The sequence below is a fragment of the Harpia harpyja genome, chromosome 1 (assembly GCF_026419915.1).
Source record: "Harpia harpyja isolate bHarHar1 chromosome 1, bHarHar1 primary haplotype, whole genome shotgun sequence".
In the NCBI taxonomy this organism is placed as follows: domain Eukaryota; kingdom Metazoa; phylum Chordata; class Aves; order Accipitriformes; family Accipitridae; genus Harpia; species Harpia harpyja.
In genome coordinates, this window is record NC_068940.1 from 913,391 (window position 1) to 940,986 (window position 27,596).

At 40.1% G+C, this 27,596-nt stretch overlaps 1 protein-coding gene across 2 annotated transcripts in view; it reads left to right on the top strand.

Annotated features, from left to right (window-relative positions):
• ADCY1 (adenylate cyclase 1) overlaps positions 1–27,596 on the top strand; it is a 165,247-nt gene that overhangs the window by 71,869 nt on the left and 65,782 nt on the right. For both annotated transcript variants that reach the window (XR_008236248.1, XM_052794181.1), the window contains exons 4-5: positions 9,050–9,161; positions 24,312–24,439. Coding sequence is in view for 1 of the 2 variants with exons in the window: in XM_052794181.1 (XP_052650141.1) it covers positions 9,050–9,161; positions 24,312–24,439 (240 nt within the window). In the remaining variant the exon portion in view is untranslated. The remainder of the gene's footprint in view (positions 1–9,049; positions 9,162–24,311; positions 24,440–27,596) is intronic.

Sequence of the window (27,596 nt, forward strand, 5' to 3'; positions counted from 1 at the left end):
AAAGTAAGATGGCCTCATTTTAATGTCAAAGGGAAGATCCTCAGGGAGGAGAACTGAAAACAAGAGACCTCCCCTCACCACCTGTACTATAAGAAACTGTATTAGCTTTTATTTCAGTATGTGACTGCTGTATTAAAAAAAAAGATAAGGGGGGGAATTGTGTCCCAGTAAATACCCAGCAAGACGTTGCTGGCAGGTCCCAGTAGACCGGAGTTTCACCCCAGGAGCTTTGTGACTCTGCAGGTCTGAGCGATGCAGGGGAACTCGCCGCGGATGCCACCCTGACACCTGTGTGGAGGACAGCACTGCAGCATCCTCTGGGAAGTGCTGCTGCTGGTCAGTGCCAATAGTAAGATGTGTGTTTTACCTTTTTAAGGAGATGGAAACAACTCTCTCTCTTTTGAGTAGTGGCAGTTCAGTGCTATACCAGGCAGACCTAAGAGACCTTTCCCATATTCTCATGACTTGCCCTTTTCATGCCAATCCTTCTGTAAAGCACCACTATTAAAACAAACAAACAAAAAGCCCCTCTATAGTTCTAAATTCCTGGAGCTTTTAACCCCAAAACTACACAGTGGAAAATAGAAAATGAGCTGCACTTTTACCTTTCCTATTGCAATGCTTTCTTTTTCTCCCAGCAAATATCTGGAAGGTCAGAGCGTTCTTCTCCAGAAAGGATAGGCTGGAGGAGCTAGGCAGGCAATTAGTAAACCGCATGATTTTTCCACTCCTCACCTATTAAAAATAACAACAAAAATAAACCTCACCAGCAACAAAACCCATCCATTTCAGTCTTCTAAATAGCTGCCTGAAAAAAGAGTCTTTAAGCACTACATCTTGCATGTAAAAAATAAGACATCCATACAGCTACCTTCTTTACCCAGAAAAAAACACAGGGGGATACATTGCAGTGGAGATATATAGATATAGATATAGATATAGATATAGATATAGATATAGATATAGATATAGATATAGATATATACACACACCCCTGTAAGAAGTGAATGATGGACTGGAAAAAGATACTGGCATATTTCAGATACACCATGGCAACAGCCCTGGTTAATCAGTTAGTTGCTAAATATTTTACCAACTATCAAACAGTTGTTGAATGACTGCCTGCAACTGACTGCACCTCTGGAAGGCAATGGAAACATGCCTCTCCATGCTGAGGGCAGAGCCCTCAGTGTTGTGTCATGCTTTGATGAGCTCTTCCCAAATCTGTAGTGAAGAGAGGAATTTATTTTGCTCACAGATAACTCTCTTCAGTTAGAAATCACTTCAGACTTCCACCTTAGTAGCCCAGATTTTATTTTTCTTTCTGCAGTACAAAGCATTAAACTCCCTCAACATCAATCGAAGACTTCTGTGTGGAGAGGGGGCCAGTTTAAAACTTACTTTATATTTCCATTTGAGACTGTTCTAAGGGCATCAGTGAATACAGCCCATAAAAGAGCACTGAATAGATGGCTTCATACGCAGAACGACAGTGCCATCAAAGGAACTTGCAAGGGCCCTGGGAACCGTAGTGGTTTGTGGGGAAAACCCCTTTTCTCCTCCAAAATGCTCACCTACAGGTTCCTCTCTGAGGCAGCATGTGCCATTAAAATATCATTCTTATTATAAGTTGTGCTCTAATTACACAAATGAGCCAAGTGGAAATAAAAAAGAGGGCGCACAACCCCTCCTTATTTTACTGAGTGTTTGTTTATACAAGTGGCTCCACTGAAACCAGCAGGACTATTCAAGTGCACAAAGCACATGAATAAGCGCTGTTAAAAGTGAACATTTACCACCTACAAGCTCTTAAATCTCTTGTGTAAGTTGGCAGGATTCCTCCTTCTGAACGCCCCATAGAGTGACATAGAAAAGGGTTACTCGCGGTTGGGAAGCAGCTTAAATCTCTTAAACCAAGCCACAGGCTTTGCAGGCTTGGCTTTAGCAGGTGCAGCAGGTTCCTGCGGTGCTGCGGGAGGGCTGCAGGGCCACCAGGCAGGTGCTGGCTCTGCCTGCCTGCAGGCAGCACCGGGGAGAAAACAGGAATACGGAAGGTCCTGGAGGGATGACTCAGGGCTTGTCAACACAAAAATGCTCCAGATAGACGAGGCGTGTGAGATGATGATGTATGTAACTTGTACGCCTGTGCTGAACCAGCTCAACTCCTTGTTTGTGAGGGAGATGAGAGAAATGGCTGTTCATAACGCTTTCTTTCCTGAAGTTGCTCACTGCAGTGTTGCTTTGCTTTTATTCAGAATTTTTATACCAGAAGCATGTAGAAATACTGTTTGTGTATCAAATCAAATACTCAAAGGTAACTTAAAAAAACTCCTTAGGAAACCTACATTAAAAATTAGAATCATGGAATCATAGGATGGTTTGGGTTGGAAGGAAGCTTCAGAGATCATCTAGTCCAACCCCCCTGCCATGATCAGGGACATCTTTCACTAGATAAGGTGGCTGAAAACCCTGACCAGCCTGACCTTGAATACTTCGAGGGATGGGGGCATCCACAGCTTCTCTGGGAAACCTGTTCCATCCTCACAGTAAAGAATTTCTTCCTTGTATCTAATCAAAATCTACCCTCTTTTAGTTTAAAACTATTACTCCTTTTATCCTGTCACTACAGTCCCTGGTAAAGACTCACGTTCCATCTTTCTTGTAAGTCCCCTTTATATATTGAAAGGCCACAGTAAGGTCTCTCTGGAGCCTTCTCTTCTCTACAGCTGAACAACCCCAACTCTCTCAGCCTTTCCTCATAGCAGAGGTGTTCCAGCCCTTTGACGATTTTTGTGTTTCTCCTCTGGACCTGCTCCAACAGAGCCATGTCTTTCTGTTGCTGGGGGCCCAAGAGCTGGATGCAGTGCTCCAGGTGGAATCTCATGAGAACAGAAGCTCCCCCGACCTGCTGGCCACGCTTCCCTTTATGCATCCTGGGATACAGTTGGCGTTCCGGGCTGCAAGCACACCGTGCCGACTCGTGTCTGGTATTTCATCCACCAGTACCCCCGAGTCCTCCTCCCATTCATCCCTCGGTCTGTACCCGTGTTTGGGATTGCCCCAGTCCGGGTGCAGGACCTTGCACTTGGCCTTGTTGAACTTCGTGAGGTTCACGTGGGCCCACTCCTCAAGCCTGGCAAGGTCCCACGGGATGGCATCCCTTGCCTGTAGCGTTCCAACCGCGCCGCTCAGCCTGCTGTCATCTGCAAACTCGCTGAGGGTGCACTCTCTCCCTGTCTACGTCGTTAATAAAGTAGGAGGGAAACGCGTAGTCAAAAGAAAAACTCTGCTCTTCAATGCTTACAAATCTGTATTTACACATTAAGATCTATCATATAGGCTTTGTTGCAGCAGTCTGTGGGGCGTACAGTCTTATACGAAATGTATGTGGATATTAGAGTTTAGGCGTGTGTGTGTGTAGTGTCTAGCAGGAACTGTTCATCGGTAATTGTAGATGCAATTACTGTACACTATAATTGGAGGAACTGTTTTTTCAAGCTTTTTTGAAAAAGTCTTTTCAGAAAGCTAGGTGTGTTTCATTAAGAAAGGAAGAAGCATTCTAAGATCAGAGGGAAGGGTGCAGTGCGTAGCATTTGTAACAGGAAATGTTCTGTAGCAAACTAAACTCTTTTGAAGAACTTTATTTGCAAATTTGGTGAGTTTTGCAGTTGCAGATAACTTCTTGAGATTATGTATATTTCAAAATGTTTTAGACATAATTGTTGTAAGATCATTTGGTATTATTGGTAAATAAACCAAGCCATTTATGTATAAATTCTTATTAATGAAAAAATTGGGTAGCTTTATGTAAAAAATAAGCTAATTTTCCTATCAAATGTAGAAAGGTGACTGTGCAAATGCTAGAAAGACAGGCCATGTTTTAAGTGTGGAGTATTTAAGCTACACTAGCAAACAATACATTTAAAAAAAACATTAAAGCTAAAATATTACTGTACAAAAACCCAAGTAGTTTTAAGCTTATTTTACTAAATGAGAGTAAGACCGGTCAAAAGTTTCAGAAAACAGCTACAGAAAAGCTAGAGTCAAAACTGAGTTTCAGCCTTGCTCTGGGAGCTCTGCCAGTAGAAAGGCAATACTAACCCAGGTGCAGCTGCACCAACAAGCGGTGATTAGCTCTGAGCAGAAGGTGTTACAGGAGCGATGGGGGTTTCAAGTCATGGAAAGGGTAACCATAGCTGTTACCCTGCGAGAAAAAACCCGTGGCAAAAGTGTGTCTTGCATCTCAAACAAAGCGATCAGAAGGAAAGCTTTCAAACTAGTCTCCTGCGGCTGTCTTGTGCTTTAGCAATACCCAGTATATGTTCCTCTCATCTTTTGTAAGCGAGCAGGCGGCATTAGGAGCAAACCAACCTCTAAGCCCTGCCCCTGCAACACAACAGCGTCAGGCAGAGTTTAAAATCAAGAGCAGAGTGGAAGTTTGACAAAGCTCTGCTCAATAATTGATTTTTTTTTGCCCCTAGGATTTAATTAGAATATTGACATGCTGTTGTAACTTATGATGCTAATAACTTGTCTGTCTAAACGCCAAAGTGATTTGAGTTTTTACCAGCTTAGCCAGACTTCCTGATCCTGTGAACTTACAGGTAAAATCCTGGTGTGACTGAAAACTACAGGACAAATGCTGAATACCTCAAAGAGCATAGGACTGCAGAGTTTTTGGTATAGCACACAAGCAAAGAGAATGATGGCTCCTGGGGGTCCCTTTGCTCAGTTATGGGATGGAGGAACAAGAGCATTGCTGAACCCCTGGGCGATGAGGCAACACCAGGCTTAGCACTGTAATAACTACTTAGCCTTGCTAACCATCACTTTTACGTCGCTTGTCAGGGAGAGCGGTGCTTGAACCATGTGCAAGCTACGCTGTTGAACAGGCAGAAGTAACCTTTGTTCTTTGTTTTCACTTTCTTTCCACTTTCATTTCTCTTCTTTCTTTAGTAGTTGCAGTTTAACTGCAATTGGTTTTTTTTGGTTTTTCACTGGAGTGCCCCAATAGCATTGTTAAGATTTCTGTGGAATTAAAGCAGGGACAGTCATATCCCTGAACGGTCGTTAAGCGAAACAATTGGTAACGGGTAGCTCCTCGCTTCTTGTTTCTATATATGCTAATTTTTTTTTTTTTAAATACAATTACTTGGCAACCACTGTGAAGTGTCCCTTTGTATACCATACCATTATGAGGACTCTTTCATGCATAAATAAGGTAGCCCTACTTTACTCTGGTTTAATCCTCTCTGAGGATGTGAACCTCCATGGCAATTAGCGATTAAGTTACAGTGAACCAAGGCTACTTTGCTCTTGAATGAGTGCATCTGCAGGATTGATTAATGTGCTTTAACACTGATATCACTCCTGTAGTTGCTTTGTCTTAAGTTTTCTAAGTATATCAATGTTAGACATGGCCTATGTTTAAGACTCTCATTATTTTTGTGTGAATAATATATCCAAATCAAAGGAAAGGGAATTTCGGTGTTAATTTGTGTTGTGCTAAGAAACAGGTGGGGACTTGGACTTTGGAAATATTGGAATATATCTGAAAATATGGTTTGGCCCCGGAAACACTTCAGGCATATCACTGGAATTCTGGCACTGTATATCTTATCATTTCTCTCTTTAGTACCCTTATGATTTTCATGGCCATAGCAAGAATTATAATTTCTTTTCTGTTCTCACTCCCCGTGGCAGATTTTGCCACCTCCTGGTAAAGGCCTTCTGTGTCCTTTACGTTCCAAAAACCTGAGCAGGACATAACAGGGGAAAAAAAGTTTATTGCATCAGCTGGGTGATTTGACTCCATTGTCAAAACCCTGTGTCACAGACCAAGATGCTGCCCTAATTTGTTTTAGACATTGTACAGTAAAGAGTAAGTGTTGGTGCTGCCCCACAATATTTGCAGTCCCAAGTAGTAAGGGAAGAGGCAACAGATGGGCACAGAGAGGTGAAGAAGTGCAAGGGATAATATTGGTCAGTGCACTAGCTAAAGTAAAATGAACCGGCTAATGAGTTTCAATGCCATTTTTAGAATATCAGAGCCCCGTGCCTGTGAGAGAGGGTCACCCTCGTCAGCACTGCCACCCCTGAGAGGCAACAGACCATGGAAGCAGCAGGCTCGCAGTCCCAGCTGCACTTTGGGTCTGCAAAGCCCCTGCTCATCCACTGGCTGTTTCCTACCATCCCTGCTGAAAAATCAGGTTTGGTCATTTGTATTTCAGCCTACTTTCAAAAGAAATGCAGCAGCTGCTATGGTTGTAACACTTCATGCTGGTAGAAATGAGCAGAATTTCCCTAAAAAAAAGGCAGGGCTTGTACTGACAGCATTGCCCACATCTGTGCCAGACATGGGAGTTACGCTTTGCACATTTGAAGAATGTTGTATTAAAGGAGTTACAAATTTTGTAAAAAAGCACTTACATTTTTTTAAAAAACTCTTATGCCAAGAAAGTGTAACAGTACTCATATTACCTAACCTATTCCATTAGCTTTCAAATAAGTACATGCAGTTAACTGCAGTATGAAATAGTTCACAAGCATAACTGAACTACAACTGTGTCTCAGCACACAATAATTACATATTTTACCTAAATTTGCAATTACATGTTCAGTTATGTATTGTGGGTACTTTTATGGACTTCACTTTCTTGTATAATTAGTGTTTTGAATCAAATGCTGAGGGCTAAGCATTTTTTGCGTGTTTAAAGGATTAGCAAGGATCCCATACTGACTTATTATGGTAGACATATGTGAAATAACTTTCCTCTTAACTGAATAATTATGCATTAATGTATTTCCTGTGCTCTGTGCTTAACTAATTGAGAGGTTTTGATATAAGTGTACATGTCAACAGTGTAATGGTTGCTCTGTTAGTTGTTAAGACCTTGTTATATAGTCTCCACAAACACTAGACATTGCTGGTTTGTGTCTATGTGTATGTTCTTCATTGTAAAAGACTGTGGTAAACAGATAACATTGTTATTACCTTAAAGGCCTAACCCCCGCATCCCAAATGCAAATGTTTTTCAGGTGGACGTTGTTGGTGCTGTGGGAGATATTACTGGTACTGTAAATGTGGTTAGACAGGAAAAAAAGTGGACTGCCGTATTTAAAATGGAAATAGAAAAATAAAACCTATCAAAATGTAGAATGTGCAAAAATGAGATGTAAAATGGCAGACAAGCTAGCAGAAGCTGTTATAATAAAATAGCATCTACACTCCCCCTCCATACTAACAGTATCTAATTAAAACCTGGAAACTGCATGACATGTTGGATTACAACAATTGTAGTCGTCGTGTTTTCCTCTGTGTCTTTTTCAACTGTATGAATTCTGATGTGAATTTAGGTCATAAAGCAAATGGGTCATAAAGCAAACTGTATGAAAGTCCTTGATGCACGTTCAAGTAGATTTGAAAATATTTAAGGAATTTAGGAGGATGATTTGATATTAACTGATGAATTTCCAGAAAGACCAGCCTCGGGCTGTCAAACAACAAGGATGTCAATCCAGAATTAAGAGAATAAGTAGATCTCCACATGCAAATATGCAGAGCACTTTGCTGGCGTTACTGCACTCTGTTAATGCCTTTTACCTTACCCATCACTTGGTTGGCTCACATCCATGATAGCAGAGACACGAATCTGTAAAACTAACTAAATGCTGAATGTTTTATTTTAAGAAGCCTAGGAATGGAATAGCTATTTTTTCCCTGAATGGGGGCCATCTTGAGCAATGGTCTCATAACAGTGCTCAAAGGAGAAGGGAGTGGGGAGACTGCCCCAAGGATTAACATGGCAACACAGAGGCTTTCTTTGTAGATTAAAGCCGTTGAATTTTGGATGAGTCGGTTTTGTGCTGGGATACCTTACCGAACCTGCTCTGGTGGATGAGGGATTTTAGCAACTGGGTTAAGTGAAATTATAGAAAGAGGGGCTGAGTCAGGAGCTGTATTTGCTCTTTTTTGTAGCTTATTGGGAGAGTTCAGACTTGGTTATGGTGAATGGGAAACAATAGACTTAGTCCTGCTTTTCTAGCATCTGCTATTTTGTCTGTAGAGTGAAGGTTTGTTGAGGGGAAAGGGAGTACGTAGTGCTTAATTTAATTTACAGTTTGCAAGCCAAGTTTTACACTATGTCAAGTATACCTAGGCCATGTAGCATGGGACTGTTTGTTAGCATTTGCATAAATAAAGACTTGTTTGACATTTGTAGTCTGGGTGTTGGAGATAAATGCATTAGGTTCCTGCAGTGGGCTCTGGGCCTCTGCCAACAGACGAAGGAATCTAAATAATTAAAAGGATCGTAGCTCCATACTCTCAAGTTTCAGGATCTACACAAGAATTTTTATTCTGTCATAGTATCTGTGCTTCTTTCAGCTATCTCCCTTATCACCACAGATGGGTAGGGATTGTTAAGGCAGGTAAACTGTTGGACATTAAAACCTTGCTAACATTGATGGAAGCTGGACACTTACCTGAGCCACGCAGCACAGTATGGAGAAGCCTGGCCTGACACTATGGGTGCTAGCTCCTCACAGGGAAAACACTAAGACCATATCACGGAGCTACCGTACGCAACTTATTAACTCCTGTCCTTCAGTACTTAGTAAACCTCAGGAAAGGTTTATCAATTTGGCTGTGGAACTCTACCACTGCAAAAACTGTCTTTGAAACCAATTGAGCTGAGAAGATCCCAGCTATAAAGAGGAGAAGCAATTGTTCTCTGTGCTCCTGGAGTGCTCATGGGGGAACCTCATGAATGAGGTGCTTTGCCATATCTACACCAGATACGTATCTAAGATAGGTAGGTACATAGGCATTGAAAGTGTCCCAGGATTCCCTACAACAGTTGACAGCACCAGACTGATGCCTATGTGTCTGAATTTTTGCCATTTTTGTTCCAACTAGCACTTCATGGATAGCATTTCAGGGCTTGTTTGAGTTTGTGCTTTGGGTCACGTTCGTGCTATAGAAGAGGATCATGAGAATGTGAAGATGTCTTCTGTACTGATATCTCTGTGTCTTTTTCCTTCTTTACAGCATTTTGTTTGCAGACATTGTGGGGTTCACTAGTTTGGCATCACAGTGTACTGCCCAAGAGCTAGTGAAGCTGCTGAATGAGCTCTTTGGCAAATTTGATGAATTAGCTACAGTAAGTACAACATTCTTATTTCAATTTAATTTAAATTCCCTTCTGAAAGACGATGCATGAGTTACACATGTTAGAAATCTGTAATAGACTGATTTAGCCCCACGTGTTATGAATTTCTAAAGCTTCGATTTTTTTATTAATATTCTGGAGAGAAAACAGTGTATTTTAATTGTTTAGGAAAGAAGTTTAAGTTGCTATTTTTAAATATACTTTTCTTCCCCCTCCTTGGAGGCTAACAGTGTTCTTCATTGGTTTCGTTTGCACAAAACAGAGAAAATATTTCAATATTTACATTTCTCTCCTGCATGGAAAAAAACCAGGATAATGGAAAATATGAATATTGGCAGTATGGCATGAAACTACTTTCTGTGATAATAAGAAGCTAGAGAGTAAAATTAGTTCTTCGCAGAGAGCACTCCTTGTCACAGAAATGATAGGAGCTTTTCAGAGAGGCTATTGTACGCAAAATGGGATACATATTATACCTGATGCTTATGTTTTGGTCATTGCACTTTCATTGTGCCAGAATCCCCAAGGAAAAGAAAATGAGAGAAATGTTCCTTGCCTATAACTCCTACCAGTCTAATAGTACCACAAGCATTTGGCAAGAAATGAGAGGAATGGATGTGCCTGAAAAAGTCACACATCTTCTTCCAAATTACATTTAACAGTATGCTGAAAATGTGTTTTCCCCTTGAACTAAGAAAAACTTCATAAAATCTCTCTTGTTTGCCAGCCATGTCCTCAGAGCCTTCATTGCTGAGAAGTGTCACCTCCAGATAAATTATGCTCCTCCATTATCTAGCTATCTTGTCTTCAGGCTCTGTGCAGCAGCCTAGAGAGCATATTTCTTCAGGTTCCCAACATAAACAGCATCCACATTTTTTCAGTCGAAATTCACTTCTCTTTGATGTAGTCTTCCACATAAGGGAACTGAAGCCTGTGGACACTTTACATCTATGGCTCCCTCTTGATAAACAGCTTTCAAGGACCCCAAGGAGAAAGAAATCTTCTGCTCCACAAGATGCCAGGGTTGAGGAAGACCTAGCCTTAGTTAAATGGGTTGTCATTTGATCAAGTGCTATGTCCTGATTTGCACTAGATGTTCAAGCCATAACAGAGAGGAACTGTTGTGTGTTTCCTTTTTCCAAGAGAAACAGAAGATTAACTTAGATGCTGAGTAGAGATGCAATGGAGGTGTGTTTTTTTGGTATGAATTTGTAACACACTCATAAGCCTTTGTGTAACCAATTTATTACTGGAACTACTGTCACTGTCTCACAGAGAGCACAGGTCCCCAGCCCAGAGTACTTCATAGATGTATGCCTTAGAAATAAAAGTGACTGCCATGTAGATGATCATTGGCAACAGCTTAAATGGCTTAAAAATTTCAAATAGTCTCCTTACTTTAATTTCGTTACTGAATTTCATCCTCCAAATGTCAACCAGCCATCTAATAATCTCTTTTAAAACTTACGATGCTTTAATTTCCGGAGTCATCCTAGCCATGGAATAAAGGCAATGTAAGAACCTGGGAGTGCTGTGACATGACACAAGATCACAGACGTGCGCACAGAAATGCACATGCCTACGGCATGTGACACGGCACTCGCGCCAGGGAGATGGCTGCTGTCCCGTGCGTGCTCCCTGAGCAGTGGCCAGGTGCCGCCAAGTGGAAGCGTCAGTGACCCCTGAAGCCAGGGTACCAGGCAGAGGCCAGCTTTTGGTGCGAGGTTAGTTGTTTGTCAGACACGCAGCAGATCGGAGAGAGTAGAGGAGCTAAAAAGCCTTACCTTTTCCGTTCAGCCTGCATGCATTCCCTTTCCAAATTTGAAAATAAATCTCATGGTTTCTTTCAGCTACGTGATGAAGATTTGTTATTTACTTGTCCTTCTAGTTCAGACCGCTGCATCGGGGTGTGATCAAGGATAGAACGTATGAGCTTTCCTTGGTGCCTTCTGATGTGGTAAAGGGGGACTTGTTATTGTGTCTCCCGCAGTCAGAAGAAATGTGCTGAGAAGTGCAACTTTTCAGAAGGATTCTGATCTCTTGCTTCAAACAACTTCTAGATATTCATTATTAGGCCAAAACAGAGGACTGGGCTGATTTTAAAACAGTGCTGTGCTGTAGTATTCAGAATGATGAAGGAGGAAACTACAGGGGACTTTAAAGAAAAATGTAATGGTCATAGGTATGTTCCCTGTGACTACTAAACTGTGATCGGTAAGTGTGCATGCCCTGTGCTGCTGCTTCTTAGGAAGCAATATCATCTGGAAGGGGCAGTTTATGACAACCCTTGTTAAAACCATTGTCCTGTCTTAAAACTGTAATGCTTAAAAAAACCCCCGTCACCACTGTGGGAAGTGTAGTAAGTGTAAGGCAGCATATATTTGCTGGGAGTCTCATGAAGAGGCTTGGCATTTTGGCACGTTGACACATTGTAGGAACAGTGAGTCTTTGCTTCTTGACAGTATAGCTCTGAAGCTGACCAGAATCAGGTGCTTCAGACAAACATAAAAATTCTCGTTGAGAGATCTGGGACAATTTAATCCTAAAGTTTGTCCTTCTGACATTTAGAAGCTGGTTTATGCTTTTTAGCATTAGATTTTTCTGTGTTTCTATATGCTGTTTGATTTTTTTGGTAAGGCAAATGGTTTTGCTCTTTTTGAAATGCTAGGCCTTTTTTTAAATGACAATAGCTTCAAATATAGTTACAGTTTGTGACAGGGAGTTCTGAAGACAAACCTTAGGTTTCAATTTATTGTCATTCAATTCCTTTCAAAGTTTGCTTGTGCATTCTGTTAATAGAGAGGGAAGAAAATTCCTGATCTTCTTACTCCCTGCTAGAAATGATTTGTACTTTTATCTGTCCTTTCTTTTTTATTCATCTCTAGAGAAAATATCTTTTTCAAACACTTATCTTGTACAGGCTATTTTACCTTGTAAATCACTGAGTCTTTGAACTCAGTTAGGAGAAGAGGTGATCAGAATACAGTACTCAAAATGATGGCTAGCACTGTTTGGTTTCTTAAAGAAACAATCTTAGGTAGTCGTATTTTATATAGGACTTTGTGGTCCCCTTAATAACTTTGTAGTCTATGGGCCACCTTCAGTCACTTTGAAGAAAGGAAAGTGAGTCTCAAAAATCTAAAGCCAAACAAAAATGAGTGACAATATTAGTATCCTTGCAGGAGTGTAACTTCATCCTAGACAGACATCAGAGAATCCACATGGAGAGGTGCAGTTATGAATGCCTCAGTGTTCATTTGTATGTCTGGTTACTGAAATACTTTCATGTCACAGTCTTTAGGCACCCTGATTTCCTACAAGCATTTTGGATAAGTTTGCCCATGCAGAGGTTCCCTTGGGACTATACATAACAATAGCAAGCCACCTTCCTGAATGTATGCAGTTAGTTATGTTTCTTACAAGGCCTGTGAGTAGTTCAAATAGGAAGAATGATTTTGCATTAATTTCTGTTGGATTTGATCTGCTGTTCAGGCTTAGTTCAGGCTGTTACTTCTGAAGTTTCTCAGTTTTTTCCACTTTTGGGTAAACAAGAGTAACTTCGTGCAGTCTCAGATTTTGCCCTAATGATAAGTCATTCTGTATTACATATTATCAATGAATGCTTTAAAGAACTGATCTTTGCATGAGGTCTTCAGATGCCTTGCAATTAACTTTCAGCACTATAGCTAGCTTCCAGTTTGTCATTCTTCAGCTTACTTTTGAGAGTGACAGATTTTAATGAGATACAGTCATTTGCATTGTGTTGTTTTTATGTTCCCAAGGAATTCTTGGACATGTGACAGTTAGGCTGGGTGCCTTGTTACTTTAATACACTGTATATTTCAGTGCATTTTCTCTTCATGCTTTAGCTGTGGCATGGATTTACTGTGAATGAGGGAGGTTCTCAAGGCTGCAGTTACCCAAGTAGCGTCACACAGAGTTGCACAAGCCCCTGCTCGGGTACTGTCATGGTCACAGCTCCACTATCTTGTGATACAGTTCAGCTATACCCAAAATATTTTACCTGCAGTAAGTCATCTTAATAGAAAAGAGGAGGCATTTCTCCAGCATCCTGCATCATAATGAAACAGGCTTGCTTTTTAGAGAAGTTTTGATCTTCTCTATTTGTTCTTTTCTTTGGTATATTTTTCTCACATACTTCCTGAATCTAATCTACATGGAGAATTAATTATTTGTATTAACAGATTCAGTTATTTCCCTTTCAACTTCCATGTTACTGCATCTTGGACTTCTAAGACTTTCCATTTACAAGTGGATAAGGTTAAATGAAGTTTAGGCTCTTTTCAAAGTCCATTGCCAGAAGAGGATTTTGATATTCTGAATGAAGGATCTTACTTGTTCGTGCCACTTTTGGCATCTCATCTATTAGCCAGACTGACAGCCGCCACTTCCTTGTTCTTTCCATTTGCAGTTATGTATACCTTCAGGCTTTGTCAGTATTTGTAGGCTGAATCTATTTTTACTTCTTTCCATTTTAATTTAGTATCCTTTGCTGATTACCTTCTTAGCTTTTAACAATTTTTACTTTCCAAATTTCAATGTTACTAAAGTGGCTTTTTGTACCTGTTCAGCCTCAAAGATATTGAACTTAGCAATGTTGATTCTGAGCCTTAGGCAAAGAGTCGGTAAGTAATATTTTAATCAGCTTCTGTGTTATTTTTTTTTTAACTGTGTTAAGAACAGTCAGTGCTTTGTTGTGTGAACTACCTATTCCTAGAAGCAATCACTTTAAGAAATTGATTCCATTGAATCTACAGAATGCTTTTAGTTTATATGAAAATAATTATGATGTAATTTTAAAATATAAAATGAACAAAGTTTTGTGGGCTGGTTAAGATGAGAACGTTAGTGCTGGAAAACATAAACTTAAAGTAAGTAACTCTTCTTTGTGGAAACTGGTAAGTGTGCACTAGGGGGGGATATTTACAAAGGCTAATTTTAAGGAGACTTGTCTCCCCAAGTTCCCTTGATAGTCAGTGCAGACACAGGATCTCACTGAGGCACATCACGGATGTAAGCTTGAGTCTGGTTCTGAACAGCTGTCTGGAGAGGTCTCCTAGAGAGACCTAAGGAAATAAGCTTTCTTAAATTAAAGTGGTCTTTAAGTATTGTAGGAACGTATAAATGGGCAGGTACCACAGAGGTTAGGTCTTGGCTAACCTCCTTTATGGTACTTTTTAGGTAAGAGGGTACTGTGCTTGGTATGCCAATTCTCTGTCATAGCTCTTGTCATGATTTGCACGCTCATGGTAAATTACCAAATTCTTCCTGAGTTTGTATTCTGCAAATCCGAGATGTGCGTCTTTGTATAGGACTGTGTTGGATTATTCTGATCGGCTTCAGATGCTTGCAGCGTGGGCATTTGTACTGAAACTAATTGTTTTGACTCCTTATGCAGTTAGCATAGAGAATGGTATTTCTGGAGTGCAACGTGTGTCATCCAAGAGGGATGTCTAATTGCACTCCAGAAGTGCCTGTTTCACCTCATTGTTGTAGAGGCAGTTTGACTGATAACCCAGGTGCACATTTTAGCTGTCTAATGTACTCTGCATACGCAGTCCTACCTGGAGTCCTTTGCCCATGGGCAGATCTGTTATGCGGGGCACAGCAGTGCATCGGGGGCAGCTGTCAGGACCTCTCCTCAGCCCGGGGGGGACCATGCCTCCTGCGCTGGACTCTAGAAGCACTATCCTCAGAGCAGTCAGCTTTGCTCTTCTCAAGCCAGACTTTTTATCTCCTTGAAGTCAATGGAAATCTTTCAGGAAACTTTTTTTTTTAGCCAGCTGTGTACAATATCTTGCTAGTTCTTCTCAAGCCATCTTTTTTCGGCCAGTAATTCGGCCAAGTGGAAATGAATGGCCATTTCCAGCGATTAGGTCTTGAAGATTTCCCATGCTTTTTTGTTTGGAGCATGACTGTATTTCATACTTTTGTTGGTGCACAAACATCACGTTTTTTTAAAATCCTCTCTATTTTGCTCTTTTCAGAAGAATCTGGAAAAATATCCATTTCCTGAGATTTAGAGCTTAGTTTTTCAACATTTTATAGTGTATTTGTTTTAGGCTTGTTTCTCCTGGGATATTCCTCTTCATAAAAAGGCAGTATCTTAAAGGATACTTAATGAAAGCTGGGAAGGAGACAAGCATGCCTATCAGTCACGATGATTGTGTAAAATATTCTCGTGTGGTGTGTTGACCCTGGCTGGATGCCGTATGCCCACCAAGCTGCTCTATCACTCGCCCCCCCAGCAGGACAGGGAGGGGAAAAAGTAAGATGGAAAAAACCTCATGGGTCAAGATAAAGGCAGTTTAATAAAGCAAAAGCAAAGGCTGTGTGTGGAAGCAAAGGAAAACAAAAGATTTATTCTCGACTTCCCATCAGCAGGCGATGTCCAGCCACTTCCCAGGAAGCAGGGCTTCAGCATGTGTAGTGGTTGCTCCGGAAAACAAACGTTGTAATAACGAATGCTCCCCCCACTCCTGCTTTCTCTTAGCTTTTATTGCTGAGCAGAGATGATACGGTATGCAATATCCCTTTGGTCAGTTTGGGTCAGCTGTCCTGGCTATGTCCCCTCCCAAGATCTTGCCCACCCCCAGCCTAATGGTGAGGGGGGAATGTTGGAGAGACAGCCTTGATGCTGTGCCAGCACTGCCCAGCAGAGGCCAAAACACTGGTGTGTTACCAACACCCTTCTAGCTACCAGTATAAAGCACAGCACTATGAGGGCTGCTATGGGGAAAAGTAACTCCATCTCAGCCAGACCCAATACATCTTGCTAAAATCCTTTTTCATTTCCAAGTAAATTAACATATATGACTGTTAAATAGGTTCTCGCTCTCCAGGACTAAAAACATTTAACCTTCTAGTTTTTTAAAATTACTCTCCATGTGGAGTAGGGAAGGAATTTATTGTGAGAATGGGAATGCACAGAAAAGGTGGGCCAAGAACCAGCAGGTTATTGCAGGTCAGCATATATAATTGCCAATAAAATTGAGGGAAAGCAGTTGAAGCAAAATGTCTTCCTTTTTATAGCTATCCTGAATAATTCTACATTTGTTCATGCATGATATGGCTCCCATGATGGCAGATAATTTGTCATGACTTCACAAATATATTGCTAAATTACAAGCTTACATATGCTCATCTGGACATGGCCAGCTTTCCTCAGTCAGAGCCTACCAAGCCATTTCTGTGGTACTCCCTATACTGTAACCAGATTTGTTTTTCTTTCCTATTATTTCTGCCACTCTGTAGAAGCTCTTCTTGTTAAGTTTATACTAACTGTTATCACTATGAGTATGTCTCCATTACCCTGCTAAATTGAACTCTATGGAGTATTGCAGTTAGCTCATTCTCAAGGTTTTTTATGCTGAGACTAGCAGATGTGCAAGAACTAGTGTAAGTTGGTAATGTTACTATTTGCAGGCATTATTCCATTAAAAGGTTATCAAAACAGTTGTTTCAATTTTTAAACCCACAGTTTAAAACCTGGGTGAAAAGAAATGTTAAAGTGTATACAGTAATCGACAGGATTCAATGAGATTTTCTAATGGGCTGGAAAGTTTTCAAAGGTGTATTATCACTATTGGCACACTGCAGTGTAATGGAGCTGGTGGTAATTTCCATGTCACTTCATTACACTCAGGATTTGACTATGAAGTTTATCTGATAAGCTGGCTTCAGTAATCTATCACATGTTGTGGCCCACATTCAGCATAGTCATTAAAATAGACTTGTATACTGCACAGAGAAACCATGTTGGTAAATCCTTTTGTTTTACTGAAAGAAAAGTAAAATGATAATTGAAATTACTGTTTGTCATTAATAAAAGTTGCAGATGGCATGAGTGAACTCTGCATCCAGCTCTGGGGCCCCCAGCACAAGAAAGACATGGACCTGTTAGAGTGGGTCCAGAAGAGGGTAACAAAAATGATCAGAGGACTGGAACACCTCTCCTATGAAGAAAGACTGAGAAAGTTGGGATTGTTCAGCCTGGAGAAGAGAAGGCTCCAGGGAGACCTTATTGTGGCCTTCCAATATATAAAAGGGGGCTTATAAGAAAGTCAGCAAAAGACTTTACCAGGGTCTGTAGTGATAGGACAAGGGGCAAAGGTTTTAAACTGAAAGGGAGTAGATTTAGATGAGATGTAAGGAAGAAATTCTTTATGATTAGGGTGGTGAAGCACTGGAACAGGTTGCCCAGAGAAGTTGTGGATATACCATCCCTGGAAGTGTTCAAGGTCAGGTTGGATGGAGCTCTTTGAGCAACCTGATCTAGTGGAAGATGTTGATGCCCATGACAGGGGGATTGGAACTAGATGATCTTTAAAGGTCCCTTCCAACCCAAACCATTCTGTGATTCTATGATTTTCACAGATTTAGCTGTTAGAAGTTAGCTTAAGTAGGCTCACTTTTCATCGGCACAAAAAGAGGGCCCTTTCAAAGGGGATTCAAAGTAGGATTCTAAGGAGTGTTTTGCATGCGAATCTAAACCCATGTCTTCATCTTTTTTCTGCACCTAGCTGCATCTTTTGTGAGTACTGCTGCAGTCCGAGACTTGCACTGGGTTGTCCTTCCCATGGAATGTTTTTGGTTCTGTTTTTCTCTAAAGCTCTTTGGTGCACAAAATGGAGTTACAGAGCTGAGGGAAAAAAAATAGAAGGATCTTTTATGTTTTGTTTAATTTTATAAGGAAATTAAATGTAGTAGGAGAGTGTAAATATCGAAAACGTAAGCTCATATCTTACAAAGGATCTCGCCCTCTCACCATGCACTGAACTTAAATTAATAACTTGATATGGTATTGCTTAGTTGCACTGTACAGCCTTCTGACCAACTCCATCCAGTTCACTGCCTTTTCTTCTATGACCCTGAAGGAGGGTGGCTTGTCCTTCACCACTACCTTAAAAGCAGAACACTGCACTGTGCCCTTCCAAAGGTGCTTGGAGCAGTACGACATTCACTATAACTCCGCGTAGAGGAAGGAGTGGACTAGAATATCTTCTACCAGTCTGTATTCAAATCTGTTGAAAGGGGGGGCTCAAAACCGCTGTCTGGCCCGTAACTGTCAGGTCGAGCCACCTTGGTTAGTATGTCAGTAGTCCAGAGGATGAATATTAAACTTTGCATTTATCACTTATGTTGTGTACATATGCAAGAGAGTGTAGGTAAATATGCAGAACTGTATGTTTGTGCATGTTGTACATGCACATATATATGGATGGATGCATATATTTATACAGCGTGATAGCCTAAATACAGGTTTTTTCCACTTCTGATCCAATCTAATGGACAAATCTGAATAGAGAAGTCATTCCAGCTGTAGAGGATGTAGTAGAAATTACTATTCTTTCTGTAAGTCTCTTTTGTGTCTCTATACACATCTGTAATATAGATAAATTTGTTAACTTCTAGAGTGATTCAAAGCTTTCTAATCCAATTTTTTATTGAGATTAATAGCACTTTGACATTTAGTGCTATAAATGTTAAATATGCTACACATGCGAAATAAATTGAAAATAAGCTGCAGTGGTAACAGTGGTGAATCCTATCTTGTCCTCTCTCAAGACCTCTTTGGAAACAGAATGAAGTTCTAGGTTTGTGAAGAGAGATAAATAGGGAATGCATTTTATTGCTATTTTATGTCTTTGGGGAGTTTTAGAGGTGCTTTGCCTTTTTGCCCCCCCAATACTCATTTTATAGTGTAATAACTAAGAAAGGACTGTAACTGTGATGTGGTTAGCCTGGATTATTGAATTATGGCTTAGGTCCCTGAGGATTAGCAGGACAGCTGGTATAAATTAGTGTAGTTCCCCTGAAACCCGTGATGCCATGCTGATTAATATGAACTGAAAATTTGATCCCCTTTGCCTACCTGATACAAACATTTCAGCTCTGAGCACAGCAGGCTGCTCAGAGGAAGCTGTTGGAATGGGGCTTTCCAAAAGAAAATGACTGATAAACCGAGAATGAAGGAAAATAAGAGGAAATCTATGAAGGGGAATAAAACACAAAAGTACTTCTGTGATGGGTCCTTTCCTCGGGGTCACTGATCTTCCTTTTGGCTCGTGGAACGTCTGTACGGGAGGGTGACCGTGCCCCTCTGTGGCACTGCCTGGCCCCGGTGACGAAGCTCTTGACAGCAGTGGCAGTGCCAGGAGAGTGGTGTATATTCCTTCTTCAGCCCCTGTAGGTCTCCACTGTCCCCCCAGAATTAATTCTGCTCTCAGTGAAAACTGAGCCATCAGAGGTTTGCATTTTGATGGTTTCCCTCTGCCCAAGACTTCTCTTCAGTATGCGAAGAAAACATTGAGCTAACAGTGGGTTTTTTCAGGGAGTAGGGCAATGTTATTTTTGCCCCCCCAGATTCAGTTTCAGGCAGTGAAGGGATGGGGGAGGCATGAAGGGGTTTTGAGCTCAAGACCTGCTCCCTGAGCTGCCAGTGCATCTCCTTCCACTCCTCTGCTGTATGCAGTGCTGCTCGTGTACTCATTTGCAGCTATGCAGGGGCAATATTCAGATATCTCACTAATGCTGAAGTCTGAGGTTTGGTGAGGATGTCAAAGCCTTCACCTGAGAGAGTAAAGCCTTCAGTGTAAGTCCTGGCCTAATAGATCTCCTCCCTTTTACCCCAACTCTTAAATAGCTGAACCTGGACATGTGTTGGTTTTGGTTTTCTTTTTTCTTTTAGGACTCTTAATTTTGCAATCAGTAAGCATTGTAGGTAGTGACCAAACCCCTGTTCACATGTTTCTAGCCTAAACAAAACCAAATGTTACTACTGCTTGTGTCCAAGAGCATTCTAGGAGAAGTGTAAGACTGGTAGTGTCTGAGTTAGGGGAAATGGAAATTGCTGTTTATGCATATTTTTGTAGGCCTTAATAATCTTTTCTTTTACTCTGCACAGCATAACTAAATCCAGATTGGCTGAATATAGTAAAGAATCTTTTTATGTACCTTAGCTGATGCAGTTTTTATTAGTAGGAATGGCAAAAAAAAGTCTTTCTAATTTATGGATAAATAAAATCCCTCCTACTCATAGATTGTGATTCAGGAGGGTAGGACAGTAAAAGTCTGAAGAGCACACCTGCAAAGCAGATTGCTAGCAGGCTTGCAGAAAAAGAAATGGATGTGTATAATAAGCATAAAATATATTGTAATTAAGTCACGCAGAGTCAGACTCATCCTTGGTGCAGTTCCAGTGCAGCTAGTGGAGTTACCAGAGAGAGAAGTTCAATGTTTAGCTTTTAAAATCTTGCTTTTTAAAATTGTAATCTATCTGGCCTTCCTTTTTGGCTTTGATAGATGCTCACACACCATGATGACACATGAGTTTGTGGAAACACATAGATTGTTACAGTGACAGAAGGCAGAGCAGGGACTCTTTCCTGCATTAGCAACTGCCATCTCTAAAATAAACAAAAGCTTTAAAGAAGCTCTTCCTACCAGACAGTGTTACAAGAAACAAAAATAATGTACTGAGCATCCCTGACTTTGGATCTATTCATGTAACAAATGATTACTTACTTGGACAGCCTATTAAAAAAAAACCCAAAACCCAAAACCTAGCAGCAACAATAAGGATTGCTGCAAGTTGACGTCTGAGAAAGATCCACCTTTAAAAGACTTTGCACTTATCCAGTACAGTCTCTCTGTCCAAGAGAACACCTGGCTGTCTGCTTGTGTATTCTGCTGGGAGAGGTCTGAAAGCTCCTTAAACTTTGTTATTCCTTTGAGACAACCTTTTTTGATATATATATTTATTAATTTTTTTTACAAACTGTAAGTTCTTTTCCCTTTACTTTTTATTTAAAAAGAAAAAAGCCTTATTCTGAGTATAGAAAACAGTATTTGACTTGTATAGTACAAGACTATGGAGTTAATGGTCCGAATTTCCAGTTCTGCAGTCTGAGTTGGCAGACTTCAGTCTTTCTGCAAAATACATTTAAATCAAGAACTACAACAACAAAACCCCAGAATTGGTTTGAAACAGGTGGCCTCCCCCCCTCCCTTCTACCTAACAGATAGGTAGAATGAACTGCTTTATAAAGTGCTTGTCTGAAAGTGTAAAGAAAGCTCCTAGCAACTTTGAAGTATCCTCTGCTTTCAGAGCTGGGCTTCTACTTCACACTGACAAACCCTGTGACTGATAGTTGTGCCAGAGGGAATTCTGCAGATCCGCTTGGAAACGTCTCAGCCAGGCACCGCAGGTGGGCAAGCTGCCTGGCTGATGCAGTGCTAGCAATCTCTGGTGGGTTTTATCATGTGCATAAAACCAAATTATCAGCTGTTTCTAAACAGACATTGCTTGTATCAACTGTGACTAGAATTTGTAACTATCACACTTGAATTCATCACTGTCACAAATGTGAAAAATATTGCCGAGTCAAGGGCTTCTTTGGAAGTTGCTGAGGAAACAAAACAGAGAGGGAAAGGGTTTGTTTTGTTAATTTGCATATCAATCCTTAAAAAGATTGCTCTTACAAAGCTGCACTGCATCTCCTTCCTGGAAGTCTCCCTCACGTGTTGAGAAAAAGAAATCAGACAATTTTTCTAGAGATTACTGTATATTAATTGATTATTATAAATAAGGGCAGTGAGGATAACATCTGATAAGGAACAGAGTGGTGGTTTCAAAAACACCAGGTGATTTAGCCATATGTCTTTCATCAAAATCAATCTCTCTCCAGAAAATGCTGTAGTCCTTATTCTCTTTTTCTTTTATTTTTCTCCTGCACAAGTAATAACCTGCCTTGGAAAAGTGGTAATGGATCAAGCCCTGTTCTGGGGTTTTTTTTTCCTTTCTTAAACTATATACCAGGCTGCTAGGCTGTGCTGTGCCAGTCTGACAGTAATTTTGTGTATCCCATTATAAAATGTGCAGTACTGCTCTATAGCATGGTATGCTCTCTAAGAAAACCAGGTCATTAGAAATGAGCCATTTTGGAGGTAGACACTGCATAGGAGAGAACACCGATCGATTAACACATACGTATTGTCCACCCCAGACAACTGAAATGGCTTTTCTGAATAACTTACAGCTGGGTCAAATAGTCATTGCCTGGCCACAAATCATGCATACCAAATTTGAAGATGAAAAGGGCTTTATAGAGGATTGTAAGGTGCGGGCCAAAACTGGATTTATTTTGGAAAGTAGGTTCCAGCTTTAACTACTGAGTACTCTCTACTGCTTCAAGATTTGCCCACAATTTTAAAAAAAAGCTTATTTTGGCAGTATAATTTAGTGGTTTCTACTAAAAAACTTAGCGGTTTCTATTAAAAAACTTAGTGGTTTCTGTCCAAAAACCTTGAGTTGGAAGGCCTGTTTTGTGTCAGGGTAGATTTTGAGGTCTGCATATTACTTTGTGTGCATTAATAATTATTTTACTTATATAATACCATTTAGCCAAGGATCTCAAAATACCCAATTAAAACTCCAAGTAAAATTGGTGAGGCATTTTGTGGCTATAGGCTGTGGGAATACTCTAAGGTCCTGGTGATAATGCTTCTAGAATAATTGTGCTTGCATTCATTAAAATATATATTAGCAATGATAATTAGTGGTATATTTAAAATCTTGCTGTACAGCAGAAGAAATGTTAAGTAGTCACTTTTAGAAAAGCCTTTTCTACTAGTTAGCATACCCAAAAAGATGGCTCTCTGATTCAAGATGTGAATTTACTGCTTTATTTATAAAAAGAAGTAGACAAACCAATTTTCCCAAACAGTGTTAGCATGCCTTCTTCCGTGCCTGAGCAGAGGTAATTCTCATTTTATAATATTTGTTCAATACTCAGAAACATTTACAAAGAAGACAGGCATGGGAATGCCTGCAGCTGGAAGAGTGTGTCATAACAAGCCCCGAATGCTGGTGTATGACACGTCAGAGAGAAAGGGATTGCTGTAGGCCATGACCATCGCTTCTGAGCTGGAATATGGGTAATGATGTGGAGAGTGTGGTCAGCTCAGGAAGGCTTTGATTCTTGTAGGCAGGAGACTGGATGAGAATATGTGCCTATATGAGAAGCTGAACCAGTATGATTAGGTCATTTTTTCCAGAAATTTTAAATTCCACCACCACTGCCCTCCCTTTTTTTTCCCCTTTCTGTGCCACTGAAGTCAAGCCTATATAGCACACTGCTGGGGGAGGAATCAGATTTTTGTTAATCTTCTCTCATATTCACAACAGCTTATTTTGCATGGCACTTACTGGCATAGTCCCAGCTGTGTAAGTTGGATTCATTTAATCAGGTTATTTACTTTTCTGTGCCATACTCTAAATGGGTAGAAGCTGCAACAGTCTAGCTGCAAGGGATACCACCATCTCTTCGTGTCTCCTCATAGTTTATTAGTTAAAGGCACTGCTTTGTTAAAGGCATTTTGTATGTGCTCTCTGTTTAGAAATGAACTTTCTGCTCAGACTGATGTAGCAATCATCACATGCCATCATTGGTTTTACAAAATGGGAGAAATTTAGCCAGGTCTCTTTGGCTGTAGAAATTAAACTGTATGCAAACAGGAGATAAATTCGATGGTAATGCAAATTGACTGTATCTCCTGATGTGCAAGTGTGTCATATTTACACTGATCATGCTGTATTGTAAATTGTGTTTTATGAATTGGTAATGCACAAATGTGTGTACCTTTACAGATAAATACACCATCTTTCTTGGTAAGTTGGAACTGGATTTGAAACAAAAGGTTCTCAGAATACAAATATTTCCTGATACTCAGTGGTAGTTTGGCTTCAGTCCTTTGGTTTTGATTCATACAGAAATGAAGTCTCATGGCAAATCTTGACTTCATACTGACCTAACGTGAGGGCAAGGGAATAATATTTGTTCAGAACTATAGTTTTAAGCAGTGTTACCCTATGTGTGTTGAAAAATGCGGGACTGATCTCCAGTATACATGTGTGTATTTGTAAATAAGTAGATAAACAAATACGGGTATGTCAGCTGTTCTGTACAGGGAACCCAGATTTCATGAACCGTAAATTACTTCATTTGACCACCGAAGGATTCCCTGAATGATTGCATAGTATTGGAGAAGATTTTATCCTGTAAATATTGGAATATTTATAAGAATAGTAAAACTTCCCCCATTCTGTTTTTATTAAAGGAAAACCACTGCAGAAGAATAAAAATCCTAGGGGACTGTTACTACTGTGTATCAGGATTGACCCAGCCCAAAACAGATCATGCCCATTGCTGTGTTGAAATGGGACTGGATATGATTGACACCATCACGTAAGTACTGTGCACGGTGAACCCGGACAGGAGTGCTACAATAACTCAATAACTTCTAGGTGACGTTCAGGAAGTGTGTTCTCAGAAAAACAGCAGTGTCTGCTAGCACTGCCCACCTAGCAGTTCACACTGTTGCATTCAGGTCACAGGATACTGATTTTAGGAAGGGTCATTCTACACATTGATTGTCCACTCCATTTAATCGCTGTGAGGAAAAAATCCACAAGTATGAATATGTACAGGCACATACACGTAGTGATTAGGGGTCAGAAAGATAGTGGGAAGTAATGAAATATTCCTATTGCCATTTGCCACAAAGAAAGAAGTCCAATTTCTTGTTTTACAGCGATAAACACTGCTCATTTTGCACACCAGTATGTAAACTCAAAGCCAGTCCTGATGTATGCATGGTGTATATGTGTTTGTATTCTCAAAATGATAGCTTGCTGATTTCTCCTTTCTGTATGTCATGTTTAAACGTTTAATTTATTCTGCTTTTCAGAAATGTAATGTGAAATTCACTTTGCTGATCAGAAGAAACTTTTTATGCTTGAGAGCTCTGCATTAATCATTATTTTACCAAGGTGAAAAATGTGAATGTGAGAGAACTGTGAATGAGCTTTTAGCGAGAGCTGGAGATCTATTTCATTACACAGGAGGAAAGGGATAAAGACTGGGAATTTCTGGAGGCTGTAGGAGACAGTGCACACCTGTATTAATTGTGTATATAAATAAATACTGGTCAGGACAGTGCTATTATATTTGGAATGAGCTTGCACAAGTGTGTCACATCAGGGGCCTTAGCCTGTTGTATACTGGAAAGTGTTTGTCCGCTGTTTCCAGTAGCCAGTTATTCCTTATCTCTGTTGTCAGCTGGACTGTTGGGAATATGGAGTTGACTCAAGGTTCTACTTCCTCTCACTTAATCCCCACATTTTTGCATTGTATACAGAGAAGACCTGCATTCTATGTGAAGGCAAATAGACCACAGTGTAATGTCAATTTAAAAATGAATAGTAAACTATATAGAATAAGAAAACATAAGGCTTATGAATTCAAATTATGCTTTCTTTATTTGGAACATTTCACCTTCTTTCTTGTTTCTAATAAAGCTTTTGCCACATCATATATTTCATGTCTTCCATTTGCATGTGAGGGTGTTTATGCACATATATGCACACAAAGAAGTTGTTTTTCCAAAACCAAATTGTGTTCATTTCTGGAGAGTCTTGGTGTTGTAGAACAATGTATTATGCTCCTCTCACAGAGTTCACTGTAAGTTTTGCTCAAGAGATTTGGGTTTATCTCTATGGAAGTAATGGCTAGTTGTTCAAACCCTGCGAATGCCTTAGGGGAACATGTACATTACTAGCCATTTTTGTTGTTTCATATCAACCTTAAACTTTTCTGTGAACCTGGATTCATTGAGCTTTCTTTGCAGAGGACTTGAAAGCATAGAAAAAAGGAGAGAAGTACTTAAAGCAATTGCAGGCTGATTCTCACTTCTAGTTCTATCCATCTGTTTTTATTATAATGTTCATTTATAAAATCTTTCAGAGCGTGAAGAGTTGGGCCAATGAATCCATATTCTCCCTCTCATTCAATGCAAATTCATCATCTTTGTAAACATTGTAAAATTGATAAAAGACTTTGTAATCTATGACAATATATGATAGTCTATGACACTATAAAATCCTAAAAGAACATCCTAAGTCTGTAAATGAATATATATGTGCATTATTCCAGCAGTATATGGATAGGAGGCCTTGGCCTTTAGAAGCATAGTTAGATATACAGGCCTTGTACATATTTTCCAACGTTTTTTTTTTTAAATCCCTGGAAAGCAGTAGCTGATGCTCTCATCCTCTTTTAAACCTAGCATTAATCTTTAATTCATTAGTTGTGCTGTGTTTCATGTGTACAAATAAGGTAGTGATATAACTGTCTGAACTTCCCTTTTTTGAATGTTTCAGTTCTACTAATAATAGAAATGAAACATGTTCCCTTTTTATGTTATCATTTATTGACTGCTGTCATGATAATGTAAACTTGAAAAAGGAGTTGAATTAAAGAGGAAGGAATGAACTGGGACCGTTCAGCCTGGAGAAGAGAAGGCTCAGGGGCAGTTTTTATCAATGCATACAAATACCTGATGGGAGGGTGTAAAGAGGACAAAGCCAAACTTTTTTCAGAGCAAGAGGCAATGGGCACAAACTGAAATACAAGAAATTCCATTTAAATGTAAGAGAAAACTTTTTTACTGTGGAGGTGGTCAGATACTGGAAAGGTTGCACTGGGAGGTTGCGGAGTTTGCATCCTTGGAGAGATTTAAAACCCAGCTGGACGCAGTCCTGGGCAACCTTCTGTAGCTGACCCTGCTCTGAGCAGCAGGAGTGGTCTAGATGATTTCCAGACACCCTTGCAGCATCAGCAACTCTGTGATTCTAAGTGGATGGGCTGTAGTGTGTTATCTAGACATGTTTAGTCAGAGGTTGTGGTAGCAGATAACTAACTGACAATTTCAGCATTTATTTTTTCAAGAATTCATAAATTGTAAGTCTTTAGTGTAGTCAGTGGTCAGAGCATGGTGAGAGGACAAGATGGAGAAGAGGCAAGGTTATGAAAGAGCACCAGATTTATTTGCGGTTGTTGAATGGCTAGAGACCTCTTCTGCATCGTTTGTACATAACCACAATTAATTAATCCCTTTTTTTTTTCAATGAGGAATTAGTAGTGTGAGTAAGGACTGTAAGATCCAGGCTCAATACATATTTCTTCTCTTAGTTAAATGAATGTGCCTGTTTTGCTTATGTTAGGAAACAGGAAGATAGTGCATTCCAAGTACCATTGCCCTTGATGGCAGTACTATTTTTTTCTTTTACGGCAAGTGAAGCATCATCTGTTCAGATATTGTTGGATTCTGGGTGAGGTTCTTTTCTTGACAGAAGCGTGTGGCTAAGCCAACTGCACGAAGAGCTTCAAACCAGGAAAATAAGTTCTGCTGAAGATTAGGAAAAAACTCTTCACTTCTTCAGAGAGACCAAAGTTAGAAGACGGATTCCCCAGATTAATTTGTTTGAAAATACGTTGAGCAAATGAAAAGGAGAAGTGAAGAGCTTATGATGGTAAAGTTGGAATGCAACATTTTATTTTCTAT